The following is a 17,010-nucleotide window of genomic DNA, read 5'->3' as shown; positions in this document are numbered from 1 at the left end:
ACAGAAGATGGCACTTTTCTGAGAGGGAGCCAGCCGGCAGACACTGGACAGTGGCACACCAACAGATGAAACAGGAATCCATCTGAGAGGCTATGCGGAAAAGGATAACAAATAATGTCAGCAAGACATGAACATATATAACCACTATCATTCAATTCTGTAATTGCAGGTTTGTTAGCATGATATTTCAAACATAAATGGCCTGTCTTAGTTTAAAGCCCACTCACCACGTCAAGGTGCAGGCCACGAGTGAGGACACAACAACGATCACAAACAGTACATACACACGAGACAAAACTTACATACATATAAATAACTTACATATACAATGAACAATGATAAAGATTTAAATCACAATTGATCATAACTCAAAATACATATATTTTTATATATTACCAAGTGGTTTCATGTAGGCTACAACCCACACAAGTATCATGCTAAATTAAGCTCTGTTGCTTGGATATCACTAGATCCTGTTACATCAGCGTAATATAAAAGTACATAACGACTGATGTGTAAATTAGCATAATTACTAGCTAGCCGCTAGCTGCTAACTGCCGCCTCGTCGTTAATATCAAATCCATCATAACAACCCATTACCATGCTGTCATGAACGCGCGGTGCTGTTACGTGTACGCAAATTGACGTGCTTGATGTGAACGAGCATTTTGGGGGGCATGTTTAAAGTTGCGCATGCGCTATGAGCGCACATACGGGTACTTCTCAGGCATGCCGGGTAATCTGTGACGTTTCGCTCTCTCAAAAGTTGGGCCATTTTGTCATCATGCGCGATTGAGCAACTCTCATAGGAATGAATGAGGCCCCGCCTCCCACGCTGTATCCAGTTCTTATTATACATCCATGAGCAACTCTCATAGGAATGAATGAGGCCCCGCCTCCCACGCTGTATCCAGTTCTTATTATACATCCATGATTGAGACGAGGCTATTGTGTAGCTCCATAGAGCTCCCTATGGTTCCTTTAAGGGGCGTTCCAGGAAGTCTGCTGCGCGTGCCCGTGAGTCACGTCCGGATTGAGGAAGTGCTTCTGTTCTTATTATACATCCATGTGTTAAACAGACAGATAATGACGGCTGTGTTCGAAAACGGTGTGAAATGACGCTGTCACGATGCTTCTCGGTGTCCTGTGCATTCTATTCGTCCCCCAGGGTAAGTCATGATTTAGCTTTAACCATTTTAACTAACCCTGTGCTGGCAACATCCTGTATCCTCACTTCACCCAGGCTAACGCTAGCTAAGCAAACAGGCTCCCACCCTTAGCTCTAATCACAGCCGTGTTTAAGGAAAGAGCTGTTAGCTAGCTATTCACTGTAAAACTACACTAGCTCTAACACTATGTCCTATATTGAATCTCACTTACTTTGTTTGCACACTGTTGTCCGTATACATCTGAGTTTAACAGTTTAACCCTTCTCTTGCGTTAGGTCATACCCCCCTTCCCATGCTATTTTCGGTCAAAATTGACCGGTGTGTTTTGCACAGTGATATCTCTGGAACCCCTTATCCAATTGTGATGGTTGACATCTCATTCGAACAGTCAAAGCAGGTAGAATCAAGGGGTGACAGACAGAATGACACCAGGGGTGAATTTCATATTATTTTTGGCAGTAAGTTCAAAGATAGTGCTTATTTTACATTACTGTATATTATAAAAATGCTTGCCATGTAGGCTGTGTTTACTGGAGATGGAAATGCTTTAGTTAGTGTTGTAGCTGAGATACGTTGTGTGTGTGTGTGTGTGTGGTTGTGTGTGGTGTGTGTGTGTGTGTGTGTGTGTGTGTGTGTGTGTGTGTGTGTGTGTGTGTGTGTGTGTGTGTGTGTGTGTGTGTGTGTGTGTGTGTGTGTGTGTGTGTGTGTGTGTGTGTGTGTGTGTGTGTGTGTGTGTGTGTGTGTGTGTGTGTCACAAGAGTTGGGTTAAATTAATTTGATAAACAGCCATGCTCAATATCTGAGGTACAGAGGCTGTATCATAGTAATATATCGGATACCATGGTAATATCTGAGGTACTGACTCTGAGGCATGTATCGTAGTAATATCTGATACCATGGTAATATCTGAGGTACCATGGTAATATCTGAGGTACTGAGGCATGTATCATAGTAATATCTGAGATACCATGGTAATATCTGAGGTACAGAGGCATGCATCGTAGTAATATCTGAGATACCATGGTAATATCTGAGGTACCATGGTAATATCTGAGGTACTGAGGCATGTATCATAAGGCGCTTTCACACCGGAGTACTTTTCCCGTACTTTTCCCAGAAATAGTTCCGATAGTTCCTGGAATGTTGCGTTCACACCAAAAATATCATTTTTTTTCGGGAACCTTTTCACCCCTTTTTAGTCCCTGCTAGAGAGCGGGGACTTTCCTGGGGAGAAAAAGGTTCCAATTTCAGATTGGCTGGGCGAATTGCAAACCACAGCCCGTAAAACTCTGAAAAGTTTTTGTGAAGCCGCCATTTTATTTCCTCGCATTGGCATTATTAGCACTAGCCCAGCGCACCAACAGAGAGAGACTAACTTATGGCAACACAAAATAAAACGTGATGAGGAGGTGTCGGTGCTTCTGGCGATTTACCCGGGGCTTCGGGTGGCGATTTACTGCCACCCAAAGTCCCGGACTCCGGGTGGCTCCGGGACTTCGGGTGGCAGTATACGCCGTGAAGTTGTTTGCGGCCTGCCAGTAAACCCAAAGCAGAAGAAGAAGAAGTGACGTCAGCGGCTTCATTTGCGTAATCCTCCCTCGGGGACTTAGTCCGGTGTGAACGCGATTTACTAGATAGTTCCGGGGAAAAGTTCCGTGAACTATTCCTGGGAAAAGTACTTGGTGTGAAAGCGCCTATAAGCAGCTTTCACACAAAGTACTTTGCCGTACTTAGTGCCCAGCACTTAGTGCCAGCACTTAGTACCTCCATGGAACTAAGTACAGGCACTAAAAATGGGGGTAAAAGTTCTCGGAACTAAGTACTCTTTTTGGTGTGAACGCAAAATTCCAGGCACTAACGGAACTAAAGGAAAAAAGTACGGTAATATGTAATATCTGAGGTACCATGGTAATATCTGAGGTACAGAGACATGTATCGTAGTAATATCTGAGATACCATGGTAGTATCTGAGGTACAGAGGCATGTATCGTAGTAATATTTGAGGTACCATGGTAATATCTAAGGTACTGAGTAGGGATGGGTATCGTTAAGGTTTTAACAGTAGTACTACTACTTTTACTGTGTGTTTACCTTGTAAAAAAACAAGGTAAACTAATGGCGCGTTTCCACTACAGCGCGGAGCACGGTTTAAGAGGGCTGTGACGTCAGCGGCCCGTTTTTGGTTGCGTTTCCACTTGGCCTAGTACCGGCCGGCGGGTCCTAATTCACAGTTTTTCTGGCCTCATAAAATCGTGGGTCTAGGGCCAGAGACAACGAGGCTGAGTCGGGCTGAGTATGCTAAACTAGAGAGAATCGCTGGCAAGGGGGCTACAACTACAACAAGATGGACATATTTGACCGTGATTTAATTGTAATACACGTTTCAAAATGATGCCGAAGTAACAACATACTGATACCGGTTAGTAAAAACCATGAATTAATGCTTTGACAAGTCTGCAGACAGACGGCAGGCGAAAACCCTTTTAAAATGCGTGTTTTCTAAATGGAGATCGGCTAAGCTAACGCAGTATATGCTCCGACCGTCCACACTCACAACAACGGCCTATACAGACATAAATAAAGCAGCGACTGTATTCACCATGACACAGGCAGTCTGTGGTTTGTACTTGTTTAACTTTTGTCTAGTTTCTGAACATATATGAGGAGCTGTGAGCTCTGAGTGCTAACAGCTAACGGCTGTGTTGTTTTTCTGGGGTTCTCATTGAAGATGACGTCACGGCTCCGCCTACACTGCGTTACTATAGATACTACCCCAGTTCCTAAACTGTAATGGAAATGCGCCATAAAGTGAGCTAGTCCTAACGAGGCCTAGCCATACCGAGCGAGGCCGTGTAGTGGAAATGCGCCATAACTTAAAGGGGTCCCCGGTGTTCCAGGGAACTCACCAAGTGTCAGAAAACACAACCCTCTCTATTTTCCTCCATACCCAAATCTCTAAAAAAGGGGCTGCAACGGATCTGATAAAAACTGATCCAGATTTGAACACTGTCCTGACGTCAGGACGGTGGCGCTACGGCTATTGGGCCAACTCTCCACCTATCAGGGGAATGTGGGGTTGGGCCACGGCCGGCCATTGCCGCTCGAAAGCGCTGGAGACGCTGTAGTACATATGCCAGGCCTGTAAGTGGCGCTGTAGTCTGCCACAAAAGCAGCGAAGAAGACTTCCCGCCCATAGTTACCATGGTTACCCTTCTGTTTATTCTCCGTTGTGGCTTTTTTTCTCCCTCCCCGAGGCAAGCGTTTGCTCCCGCTGCTTTAATTCAATGCAATCCCTCCCCGTCGAGGCACTGTAATTCTCTCCGGTTAGTCCACCAGCAGATGACAAACACCCACCTCTCCGCCTCTTCCAAGGAACGAGGGGACCGTGCGGCAGAGTTTCAGTTTCTTTCGCCGGTCAAGATGTCCGTTAAAGTTTAAATCTTCCGGACAAAATTAGAAAAGTGCCGGTCAAAGGTCTTCTTTGTTATTTATTAAGCTTTAAAACAAATGAATAACGACTCTATATAATAATAGGCTATAATAAAACACGGAAGACGGAGATCTATTTTTCTCCCCCTCTCCTGACAGCCCAGCAGCTGTTCAGAGCCCGCTCCCCTCTCCTGCAGGGGGGCGTGGTCAGCTGCAGCTCACAGAATCAGCCCCCTGCAAAAACAGTGCTGGAGAACAGCCAATAGAGCGAAATGAGGCATGGCTTAAAATCATGATCTGTTTGGTATTTTGAAAACAGAAACGTATAAATATACCTTATATAGGTATGGCCCTACAATATATCATTTAAATATAGCATGATATGTCCACTTTAACAAATTGTGAACAAAATTAACATTGCTTTTTATTTAAATTTAAATAAATGATATTTCACATCAAAAGGAACAACAGTATTAAATAATGTGATAATAATATAATAATAATATAACAATATTGGGAGGGATGAAACCCTCTTTATTGGTCACACATGCAGAGCACACGGCACACACAGTGAAATGTGTTCTCTGCTTTTAACCCATCCTAGCACCAGGAGTCTAGTACTAGGAGCAGTGATGACAGAACTGTAAACAGAATAGCTGAAACTTTAACAAAATAAATAACTCGGTCACCTCTAATGATTAACCCATGTTTGTATAATTTAGTTAACTCTGTGTGTTGCTGCTAGCATACATAGTACCTGATGTGGAAACGTTACTCATGGATGGGGCTACAGCGCTACTAGAAAGACAGTCGAACCCAGTGCATTTCTCCGTCTGAATGTGGTGCACTTTTGCTAAATGTTTAGACAAATTGCTCGTGTTACCGCCCTGACATGCTAAACTCTTATTGCACTTTTGGCAACGAGCATTGTCCACATCGAGACGGGTACAGTTTAACCACACTTTGGAGCGCTTGGTTCTCTCTGCCATCTCCAACGTGTGTGTGTGTTGCATTCATGTAGCAGCCGTGTGTGTGTGTAGGGATGGGTATCGTTAAGGTTTTAACGGTACTACTACTTTTACCGCTTATCGATCCAGTCTTTTAACGGTACATTTATCGGTTCTTTTGGAGAAAAAAACTAATTGTGAACAAAATAACTCAGTTACCCATGTTTGTATAATTGAGTTAACTCCGTGTGTTGCTGCTAGCATACATAATACCTGACGTGGAAAAGTTACTCGTGGATGGGGCTACAGCGCTACTAGAAAGACAGTACCGATAAAAAGACCGATAACGTCGGAGCTTAACGGTACCACGGTCTTGAATAATTCAGCCTCGGGGCCCGTTTAATACCGGGGCTCGGTACCCATCCCTAGTACTGAGGCATTTGACCGATTTGCACGTCAGGACCGCTACGGGCCTCCACCAGAGTTTCCTCTGGCTTCGGCCGGCCCAGGCATAGTTCACCATCTTTCGGGTCCTATCGCACGCGCTCATGCACCACCTCCCAGACGCCCGCGGGGCCGGGATCCCACCTCAGCCGGCGCGCGCAGGCCCTCACTTTCATTGCGCCACAGGGTTTTTTCCTGTTCACATCGCAGCGGAGCCGGCTCTAAGCACCGAAAACCGGTGCTTACCAAGCACCAAAACATTGTCGGTCTAGAAGCAAGAACCGCATACGTCACGCTTACGTCGGAGGCGGGGGCAGGGGCGGGATCAACCTGAACAATAACATTTATGGCGATTACTGCAAATGAAAGTTGTAACAAGCAGTAGTGCTGAGCAAAGTGACTAGAACACAACCACACTCTTATTTAAAAAAAACACACTTTATAAAGTCAGGCAACACTAACCAGGCTTAGTTTGATTCTGTTTATTTGTACCTTACTTTGACCATCCGTTCGCTGTTATTGATCATTGTGGAGAGCAGGCAGACGTTTTGTTTTGTATTATAGCAGCTATCGGATGGAATCAATACATGGGCTGCACAGGTTGTCATGTCCGACTATCACAAGTGGAATCATAATGAAAAATACACCGGTAAAATGTGCCTGTAGAAAACGGCTTATGCCACAATAGGATAACAACAAGTAGTCAAGATAGTCTGTTTAGCTTCGGTTGCTATGCTAACATCACCCATTTTATACCAGAGAAACTTTCATAACAGTGTTGTGATGCCTAACAGCGGGCAGCACTGCAGCGGTCGGTAAATGCCGCTGAAACACATTAATAAACAATGAACCACGGCACTCTGGAGAAAAGTATAAGGGTTGAGAAGTAGTTATTTAATTTAATCTGCAGATTATATAAGCATTTAGTTCAAATGCGATTTAAAATGCTCTCAGGTTTTACACCTCTTATGAAATGTAGACTACATTTATTACGGAGTTTATGTCCGAGCCAACAGACTCACAGATCGTTGACTACTGAGAGATATTCAAAATACACCGCATAGTACGACACAAACCTCCGCTGTGGATTTTCAAAACAAAATACAGTAAAACTATGGTCGCAGGCCCAAGTTTAACTCTCTTACCCCATTCACACCAACGGTGTTTCAGGGCCGGTTCGGAGCTGGAGCTTGAAAAGCACCGGGTTTTCCTGTTCACACTGCAGCGGAGCAGCCTCTAAGCTCCGGAATCCGGTTCGTTTCGAGCACCAAAAAGTTGTCCGTCTAGAAGCAAGAACCGCATACGTCACGCTTACGTCGGAGGGGGGCGAGATTAACCTGAGCTAACAGTTAAGGCGAGTACGGCAAATAAAAGTTGTAACAAGCAGTAGCGCTGAGCAAAGTGACTAGAACGCAACCACACACTTGTAAAAAAAAAACACGCTTTATAAAGTCAGGCAACACTAACCAGGCTTCGTGTGATTCTGTTTATTTGTACCTTACTTTGACCATCCGTTCGCTGTTATTGGTCATTGTGGAGAGCAGGCAGACGTTTTGTTTGTTATTATAGCAGCTATCGGATGGAATCAATACATGGGCTGCACAGGTTGTCATGTCCGACTATCACAAGTAGAATCATAATGAAAAATACGCCGGTAAAAAGTGCCTGTAGAAAACGGCTTAGTCAGTTTAGCTTCGGTTGCTATGCTAACATCACCCATGTTATACCAGAGAAACTTTCATAACAGCGTTGTGATGCCAAACAGCGTCAATTCAGACTGACACACATTCACTTAAGGGGAACTGGGGATATGTATCAGCTGCTTGTGTGACAGTCAGACAGTGAATACTTTAGAGCCGTGTGAGCTAACCCGGAGCTAACGGGAGAATACACTCGTGGAAGAGCAGCCGGCACTGCAGCGGTCGGTAAATGCCGCTGAAACACATTAATAAACAATGAACCACGGCACTCTGGAGAAAAGTATAAGGTTGGAGAAGTCGTTATTTAATTTACTCTGGCTTCGTATGATTAAAAGCAACACGATCATCGACCCGACGCAGTCCCCGGCCCGTTGTTGTTGTGAGGTGAGCTCCGTTGGGGAGAAAATCAGCGACGTAAACTGTGACGTCATGACGCAGCAGCGGCAGCACCAGTCGGGCTCTGAGCGGTGTGAAAAGAGCCGGAGCTAAACCGAAGTACCGGTTCTGAACCTGAAAAGCTCTAGCACGGAGCTAGAACCGGAGTTGCGTTGGTGTGAAAGGGGCATCTGAGGTCTGCATGGTCTGCCTACAAAACAAAAATAAAAAAATGTTTATGCAGCCCCAACAACAGCCTCTGATCATCAACAGACTTCATGCAGTGCTTCATCGGATGCATATATTAGATAATAATCTCTATCTCACTCCTAAAACATCTAAATCTACTTCCAGCATGGATAAATGTTCATAAAATACATCCATTGTTTGTTCTATATGCTTCTTGAAATCCAAAAAAACACATCGTCTTTCTAGAACAGATTACAAATCGCCTGAAAATGGTACAAACAAGTGGCAACATGTTTGACGAAGGTGTTGCGCTGGGCTATATCATGCAATCGAAAGTGAAACTTAAGCTCGCTCCATTGCGGAGATATTCCTGCGAGAGGGCGCAAAACTTCAATTTGACAGGGGTCGCCAGTCTCTAGCACTGTTATTTTGGGGGTCGCGGGCTGAAAAGTTTGGTAACCCCTGCTCCATGGGACCTTATTTCGGAAAAATTATGTATTGAAGTCAATCGATCCTGTGTGAATTTTGCCACGAATTGCACATATGATGTTTGTCAATCTTAAAAAAATAATTTCCAAGTCTAATTTAACAATTCAAAAACTTTTTATTTGTGTCATAATTGCAGACAAAGTACTAACTCCTACAAAAAGCTCAGATCTTATGACACAATGTGCCTTTAGCTTGTATTAAGCTTGCTTCCTAAAGTGTTGAAAATCCTCTTCTCATCCGCCTCTCTGTTCCCTCCCCATGTGTCCCAGTGTTTTCTGAAGCCCCTCCAGCACCCCCACAGGACATCCAGGTAGATAACTGGCTGCTGAGATGGAGTCCTGACCCTGACGACGGAGATGTCACCTTCACCGCTCAATACAGCAGGTTCCTCCAACAGTGCAACATAAAGTAATATACATAAAAGAGGAAGTAAATGTGCAGTATAAAAGTGCAAGTGACACAATAATGCATGTAAAATGCAGGATTATTGATTATTTTTCCCTTCTGTAGAATTATACTTTTTCCACTAAATATCCATATATCTACTATTTATAGACAGATTTATTATTTGTTGTGAAACAGCTCACAGACAGTCTTTTTCTTAGTAGTTATCATGACAGTTGCATCATGACAGAACTAATGGTTTCTCCTGTTTCTTTTTCTCACCTTTGACAGCGGTGTGTGGACAGATGTTCCATACTGTGTCCATACATCTTTAAATTCCTGCAATGTCAGTTCCATCAAAGCTAGGAGTGAGTACGACTGTGTGATGCTGCGTGTGCGAGCAGAGAGGCATGGGAAGAACTCCACATCAGTCCAAGCCTGTAGCAAACATGGTAAGAGCACCACCTGCCATGTAAAGAGGGCGCTGTGGATCGTCATGATAGCATTGTTCACACTGGCTCAGTGGTGCGAACGACATATGTCGATATTAAATGGTGGCCTATTTTCTATACAATTCAAATGTTGGTAAGAGGGAAATATTTTCAGTGGACATTATGAATAACAGCAGACTTTAGCATGAAGAAATCCTTTCAATTCCCAAATACAGTAAACACTGATCTCTGTCTTGATTTTGTCAACACTCAACATGTTTATTGTGCTCTTCCAGGTCACCTCTGTACTCCGGACTTTAATCTCACTGCGAGGCCTGGCTCCCTCACTGTACATTTGAGTAGGAACACCCCTTTTCTTCGGGAACATGCCAACCATGCAAAGTACAGGGTTTACTATGGCAAGAAAGGAGAGGCCCTCCAGGTGAGGAACCTTGTCAGTTATGGCGTATTTCCACTACAGCGCGGTTTAAGCGTGCCGTGCCGTGCCGTGCCCGGCCCGTTTTTGGTTGCGTTTCCACTAGGCGTAGTTCCAGCTAGCAGGTACTTTTTCACAGTTTTTCTGGCTCTCCAAAATCGAGGTTCTTTCCGGGCCAACAACCGGGCTGAGTCGGGCTGAGTATTCTAAACTAGTGAGAGAATCGCTGGCAACTACAACAAAATTAACATATTTGACCGTGATTTAATTGTAATACACGTTTTTAAATGATGCCGAAGTAACAACATACTGATACCGGTTAGTAAAAACCATGAATTAATGCTTTGACAAGTCTGCAGACAGACGGCAGGCGAAAAACCTTTTAAAATGCATGTTTTCTGAATGGAGATCGGCTAAGCTAACGCAGTATATGCTCCGACCGTCCACACTCACAACAACGGCCTATACAGACATAAATAAAGCAGCGACTGTACTCGCCATGACACAGGCAGTCTGTGGTTTGTACTTGTTTAACTTTTGTCTAGTTTCTGAACAGATATGAGGAGCTGTGAGCTCTGAGGGCTAACAGCTAACGGCTGATGTTGGTTTTGTGTTTCGCATTGAAGATGACGTCACGGCTCCGCCTACACTGCATTACTATAGTTACTACCCCAGTTCTTAAACTGTAATGGAAACGCAGCATAAAGTGAGCCTGGCCTACCAAGGCCTAACTATACCGTACTAAGACTAGACACCTGCTTTTGCTACCTGTTTCACTTTGTAGGTCATCTAAGACTGTTTTCACACTAAGCTGGTTCATTTTCGAACTGCTGTTTAGGTGTTAACATTTTTGTGAAGAACTCCTTTTACACTAAATAAAAGGCTTAATCTCCTCTTCCTGTCGACAACAGCCAACATGAGATCAGCATTGGGAAGGACAGACTTGCTACTGTCTCTGCCATCACCTGCCTGTGTGCTGTGTTTTTAAGCCAATTTCACTATGTATGATGATTAGTGTTTGGTAGTGGCTCATAAATGCTAACCGTGTCAACAGCTCCATTGACTAATCATGATAATTAATGATTGAATACAAGGTAGACAGTTGACAGGAAAGGAAGGAAAACAGACTGAGAACAAAGGTGTGCAGCAATGGTCCACAGGTTGACATTGTGTTTCACAGTCAAGGCTTTGAATACCTAAATTATATTTTTCGTTTGTCAAGACATCCATCTTACTGGACAGAAGGCCAAAATGCAGAACCCTTTCCAATTTATCTGGCTCAGTATGAGTCTTAACACAATTCCTCCAATTCGTTTGGTTTTACTTAAGGGTACAACAGAGGGACTGCCTCCACATGGCGACTGCTGAGCCAGCTGTCGCCATGTGATAACAGTGATCACATGGTGATAACAGTGATAACAACAGCTAACAGTGCTATCAAAAGCGTATAGTGCTTGCAGTGCTAACAACAGCAACAGTGTTTACATGAGGGGGAACCGCACGCTTGCCACTACATTTATAGACGTTTTGAGCGAACCCACTGTTTGAGCACAGTGCAGAGCTTGCACTAACATGTGCTCACTGCGCTCAAATGTGCTAAAATGCTAAACTTACACTAACTTACACTAACTTACACTCGCATGCACTAACATGCACCACCCAAATGGATTAAGTACGGAGTGTGGCCTAACCCCTGGAAGGAAGCAGGTTTACCTCTTGTGTCGAGTTCCCTTCAGCAAGGCATTTCACTTCATTTTGTACAGAGTCCGGCAAACGCCATAATCATTTAATATGTTTATCAATGAAAATGATAACAAAAATGATCATTCTATCTTGTATCGCAAATATCAGTCATAGTAGAAATAAGTCATAGTCATAATAATGGCAATTATATATTTAATTACATTTGTTCATCACTAAGGGAAATATTGGCCTTGTATGTGTAAAATGCAGTGATATTATCCAAATGCTTTGCACTCTTATGCAGGATTATAAAGATGGTCTGGCCTCAGTGACCATTGATGAGCTGCAGGAGGGACAGCGGTACTGTACTAGGGTGCAGTACCTGTATCACAAAAACACCGTGGGACTACCCACCTGTACCCAGTGTGAGCTCATCCCCGAGTCAGGTAAGGACATGGTCGTTTTTCAGCCATGCAAAGCCAGTGTTCAGGCATTAAAGAAGCACATTGGCCACATTGCTTTGTTTGGCTTCTGCAGTTTTCCAAAAAAGTTCCCCCGTTTTTATGGTTGTGCAATTTCAGATGAACATTCCTTGCCATGGAAGCTGGTATTATTTTACAGATTTTTAAATATTCCGCTGAAATGTACTCCTTTTGAGTATCATATCATTATGTTGCCCCTTTCCCACCAAAACAGTTCCAGGGTCAGTTCGGAGCTAGTGCCCGATTAACCACCGGTTCTTCCTGTTTCCACCGCAGCAGGGCCGGCTCTCATCTGGCTACTTCGGAGGGGGCACCAGCGCTGAGCAAAGTGACTAGAGCCACACATACAAAACACACTTCTATAAAGCCAGTCAACACTAACCAGGCATAGTGTGATGCTGTTTGTTTTTACCTTACTTTTAATGACCATCTGTTCTCTGTTATTTCCCGTCTTGAAGATCAACACACTGCCTCATACGATTTCCTGTTGTTTTTTTATTATATCAGCGGGTGAAGTCAGTCACCCGCTGGCAGGCTACACAAGTTAAATCATAAAGAAAAATAAGCCGGTAAAATGTGCCTGTAGAAAACGGCTAATGCCACAATATGATAACAACCATCAGTCAATATAGTCACATTAGCTTAGGTTGCTATGCTAACATCACCTGTCTTATACCAGAGACACTTTAATAACAGCGTTGTGATGCCAAACAGCGTCAATTCAGACTGACACACATTCACTTATGAGGGGGGTGGGGGATACTATGAATACTTTCCAGCGGACGCTGCCGTGAATTAGCGGTAGACTAAACTCTGTCGTGAGTTAATGGTAGACTAAACTCTGCCGTGAGTTAACGGTAGACTAAACTATGGTCGGCACTGCAGCGGTCGGTAAATGCCGCTGAACCACATTAATAAACAATGAACCACGGCACTCTTGGAGAAAATTACAAGGGTTGAGAAGTCGTTATTTAATTTAATCTGGCTTTGTATGATTAAAAGCAACACGATCATCGCCCCGACGCAGAAATAAATCGGCAACGTAAACGGTGATGTCATGACGACGCAGCACCAGTCGGTCTCTGAGCGGTGGAAACACACCTGGGGCTAAAAAGAAGAACCGGTTCGGAACCAGAAACGCCCAGGCACGGAGCCTAAACTGGAACTGGTTTGATGGGAACGAGATAGAAATGTGGCTCTGAAACAGCAGTAGCTTGTGTTCACAGCAGGAACTTTCAAACACTCAATATATTCTCCACAACATATCTTAATCTGTGCTTGTAATTTATTGGCAATGCAACATGAAAATCCTCTTCTGTAATTTTAAAAGTGTGTGTGTGTGTGTGTGTGTGTGTGTGTGTGTGTGTGTGTGTGTGTGTGTGTGTGTGTGTGTGTGTGTGTGTGTGTGTGTGTGTGTGTGTGTGTGTGTGTGTGTGTGTGTGTGTGTGTGTGTGTGTGTGTGTGTGTGTGTGTGTGTGTGTGTGTGTGTGTGTGTGTGTGTGTGTGTGTGTGTGTGTGTGTGTGTGTGTGTGTGTGTGTGTGTGTGTGTGTGTGTGTGTGTGTGTGTGTGTGTGTGTGTGTGTGTGTGTGTGTGTGTGTGTGTGTGTGTGTGTGTGTGTGTGTGTGTAGACTCCAGACGGACAGTCACCATAGTCTCTTTGGTGCTTGTGGGCGTCCTGCTCCTTGTGTTTCCTGTGATAGCGTACTTCTTCCTCTTCCAGCGTGGGAGACTCAAACGTTGGTTGCAACCTCCATACACGTTCCGAGTACACGTAAGCTTAAACACAACCCCTCAATCACACTGTACACACTGTGTTTCAGACAGCGAATATACAATGCATACACAGCAAATCAACCAGCAGCTGGCTGACCTCTCTAATCGCAACTCATTGAAACTGATTGGCTGCCAGAGATTGACATCGGAGCTGTGTAAGAATTGCATTTTTCAATTTGTCAATTGGACTGAGAGCTGTTCTGTTCAGAAAACTACTCAGAAACCCCCCCACTGTCAGTTTCAGCAGGAACAGTTTGTTTGGCCGGTAAAGTTTCATGACGCTCTAATTATCCTAAAGGTAAAAAAAGGCATTGGGGTTTCGCATTATCACCATATATTTTCACATGAACACATTGGAACCACACCAGTCAGCTTTCCAGCCGTCTCTCCAGTCATACCCAATTTGTGAACTTCAAAGACCGTTTAGGGACCCCAGCATGCAGAAATACTAATTTTTTACCCCAAACAGGATAACAGAATGTGGGAATGTCTTTAAAGGGGAGTCTCCTGGGAATCCATAGAGCCATTTTCACTCGTACCCTTTTCCCACCAAATCAGTTCCAGTTTAGGCTCCGTGCCTGGGCGTTTCTGGTTCCGAACCGGTTCTTCTTTTTAGCCCCAGGTGTGTTTCCACCGCTCAGAGCCCGACTGGTGCTGCGTCGTCATGACATCACCGTTTACGTCGATGATCGTGTTGCTATTAATCGTAGAAAGCCAGATTAAATTAAAGAACTACTTTTCAACCCTTACACTTCTCTCCAGAGTGCCGTGGTTAATTGTTTATTAATGTGGTTCAGCAGCATTTACCAACTGCTGCAGTGCTGCTCGTCCACCGGAGTTTAGTCTACCATTTAGTAGTCTACCGTTTAGTCTACCGTTTAGTCCGTTAACTCAAGGTAGCGTCCGCTGTAAAGTATTCACTGTCTGACTGTCACACAGCAGCTGATAAATATCCCCCTAGTCTAGTCACTTTGCTCAGCACCCCTGGCCCGCCTCAGACATAAGCGCGACGTATTTTATCTATTTATATCTTGGTTCTTGGCGGGCAGTCGAGTGGGGCCAGATAAGAACGGGGCTGCTGCGGTGGAAACAGAAAGAACCGGTGCTTAATCGGGTACTAGCTCCGAACTGACCCTGGAACTGCTTTAGTGGGAAAGGGGCATCACAGATCTTGAGGTGAGGGGTGAATATGGCCTGTTTACCCTCACCGATACATTTCTTAGGTTTTATACCTTCATATGATGCCACTATCTCCACAATAACCTTGTTTTTTCTTTTCTTCTAGTTACTCGAGCCAATTCTTGAGCCCTTCCTTCCCATCCACAGCAGCACTGAAGAGCACTATGATGTCATTACTTCCATGTCCCCAGTAGAGCTCAGAGAATGAAACTGTTTCTGCACAACTCTTCCTCTAAGTGGCCTTCTTATTTTGTTGTGTGGCGATTAGACCTGAACACTGAGTAAACAAGCTCCCCACTATTACAATCCACCTTAATTCTCTCTTCAATGTGGCTTCAAGAATTGTAGGGAATTACAGACATAAGGACTTACTGGTAGCATTTCTGAACCTTGGAATGAGCATCCATCTTTTTTTAAATACCAACAGGAGAGAGCTGTTTATTCCTTAAAGCAGAAACAATTGAGTGATCATCTTAATTCTGGAAGAATACTAAACCTTACTCTGGCCCCTCCTGGACATGAGACACAAAGGCTGGGTTTCTGTTGAATGTCTACCAGCGTACATTTTCTGATCATGTTGCTTTTGTCTGATGCCCTTTCTTGGTCAGCATCAAGTACTTTCTTTACTAATCTCAGCATTGCCAAGAGTGATTTTTACTTTTTGATCTTTATGTGTATGATGCTTAACTTTACTGACTCGCAATAAATGACTTAATGTAAAGCGTAGAAAACATTGTGATTCCAGTCTCATCTGGTTGGTGACGTCCCGTTCATGTGACTTCTCTGCCTCTGCTGATCATTCACACCACACTGTCCACAGCTTTCATACTTCTAAAGGAGAAAGCTCCTGAGGACTGTCTGATTAACTGGTACACAGTTTCTGAAAGGACCCATTGTATTTACATAAAAACTTTAAGCACCAGAAACAAACGTCTAGTCCGGTCCATTGTGCTGCAGACTGCTATCAGATAACAGCAACACGCCATGCCACTGACTGAAGGTAATGAGAAAAAAAGCATGGTACCATCTGTAGCTTACTTTCACAGATAATACCACATCTACTATGTTGACAAAGACTGCTACACACACTTGTTCTTTTGTTGCATATAATTCGTAATATGTATGGAATTAATCCTAGTACAAAGTAAAGATCCACCTTTAGAGCGTTCCATGATGTCAGTCACACACCCGCCTCTTCTGAGATAGATGTGTTGGTAGAGAGAGGGGCTTTGCATGTACTTGTATAATCTTCATGGTTCTAGTGAATTGGCTACATATGAAAGCTAAATGTTTTCACAGCACCACTGTGTGATTTATTAGATCTTTGTCTTGTATAAAATTGTAATTTGCTTTGATTTACTTGAAATATGGTGTGGTGTGTGTCAGTGAAGTAGACTCATCCTTCGGGTATCTTGAATACTGGCTCTAGCTCTTTGTCTCTGGACTAAGGTGAATGAAGGTCGGTCCACGTGAAGCTGATGAGCAGAGGAGGAGCTGTTGTCACCACAGTGCCGACATGCTCATTCTAAATAGTATATAATAATATAATATATTCATCTCGGATGCATTGGGCTGAAAGCATAACATAATGGCTGCTTCACATTCAGCTCACAACAGAAGCCTTCATGCAGCGCCTGGATTCATTATTCATCTTCATTCTATGCAGGAGCCACTGAACCAGCTACTCTGTGTGAGTGCTATCACACTCACAATTAAAACGAATGAATGTCGTGTAATTAACAAGGACAAACTGATGTTTTTTAGTTGAGTACATGCAGATATCACTGTAAAATCAATCAACAGTGACGAGATTACTCATTTACGGCTGTATGAAGCCAGAGCTGCGTACCTAGCAACCACGTTACTATGAAAACGCAGACACCGGAAATACTGTTTTCA

General features: G+C 43.8%; 1 protein-coding gene across 3 annotated transcripts; it reads left to right on the top strand.

Annotated features, from left to right (window-relative positions):
* The first annotated feature begins 884 nt into the window (after positions 1-884).
* On the top strand, positions 885-15,850 carry ifngr2 (interferon gamma receptor 2). Of its 3 annotated transcripts, none has more exons than XM_034134262.1 (7): positions 885-1,169; positions 9,012-9,126; positions 9,418-9,578; positions 9,854-9,999; positions 11,981-12,122; positions 13,788-13,930; positions 15,218-15,850. In XM_034134262.1, exons 1-7 carry the CDS (start codon positions 1,130-1,132, stop codon positions 15,317-15,319), a joined length of 849 nt encoding a protein of 282 aa, XP_033990153.1. In that variant the 5' UTR covers positions 885-1,129; the 3' UTR covers positions 15,320-15,850. The 3 variants fall into 3 exon arrangements, with proteins under 3 accessions (XP_033990153.1, XP_033990152.1, XP_033990154.1); XM_034134261.1 differs by having other exon boundaries at positions 9,012-9,150; XM_034134263.1 differs by lacking the exon at positions 13,788-13,930 and having other exon boundaries at positions 9,012-9,150.
* Positions 15,851-17,010: the final 1,160 nt, after the last annotated feature.

The sequence above is a fragment of the Trematomus bernacchii genome, unplaced genomic scaffold (genome assembly GCF_902827165.1).
Source record: "Trematomus bernacchii unplaced genomic scaffold, fTreBer1.1, whole genome shotgun sequence".
In the NCBI taxonomy this organism is placed as follows: Eukaryota; Metazoa; Chordata; class Actinopteri; order Perciformes; family Nototheniidae; genus Trematomus; species Trematomus bernacchii.
This window is presented reverse-complemented; position numbering and strand designations above follow the sequence as displayed.

What these genes read in the sequence shown, in the direction of transcription:
- ifngr2 (XM_034134261.1), top strand. Translation starts at nt 1,130, where the DNA reads ATGCTTCTCGGTGTCCTGTGCATTCTATTCGTCCCCCAGG. An exon ending in CTCCAACAGTGCAACATAAA is followed by an intron (nt 9,151 to 9,417) that starts GTAATATACATA and finishes CACCTTTGACAG; the next exon opens with CGGTGTGTGGACAGATGTTC. An exon ending in CCAAGCCTGTAGCAAACATG is followed by an intron (nt 9,579 to 9,853) that starts GTAAGAGCACCA and finishes GTGCTCTTCCAG; the next exon opens with GTCACCTCTGTACTCCGGAC.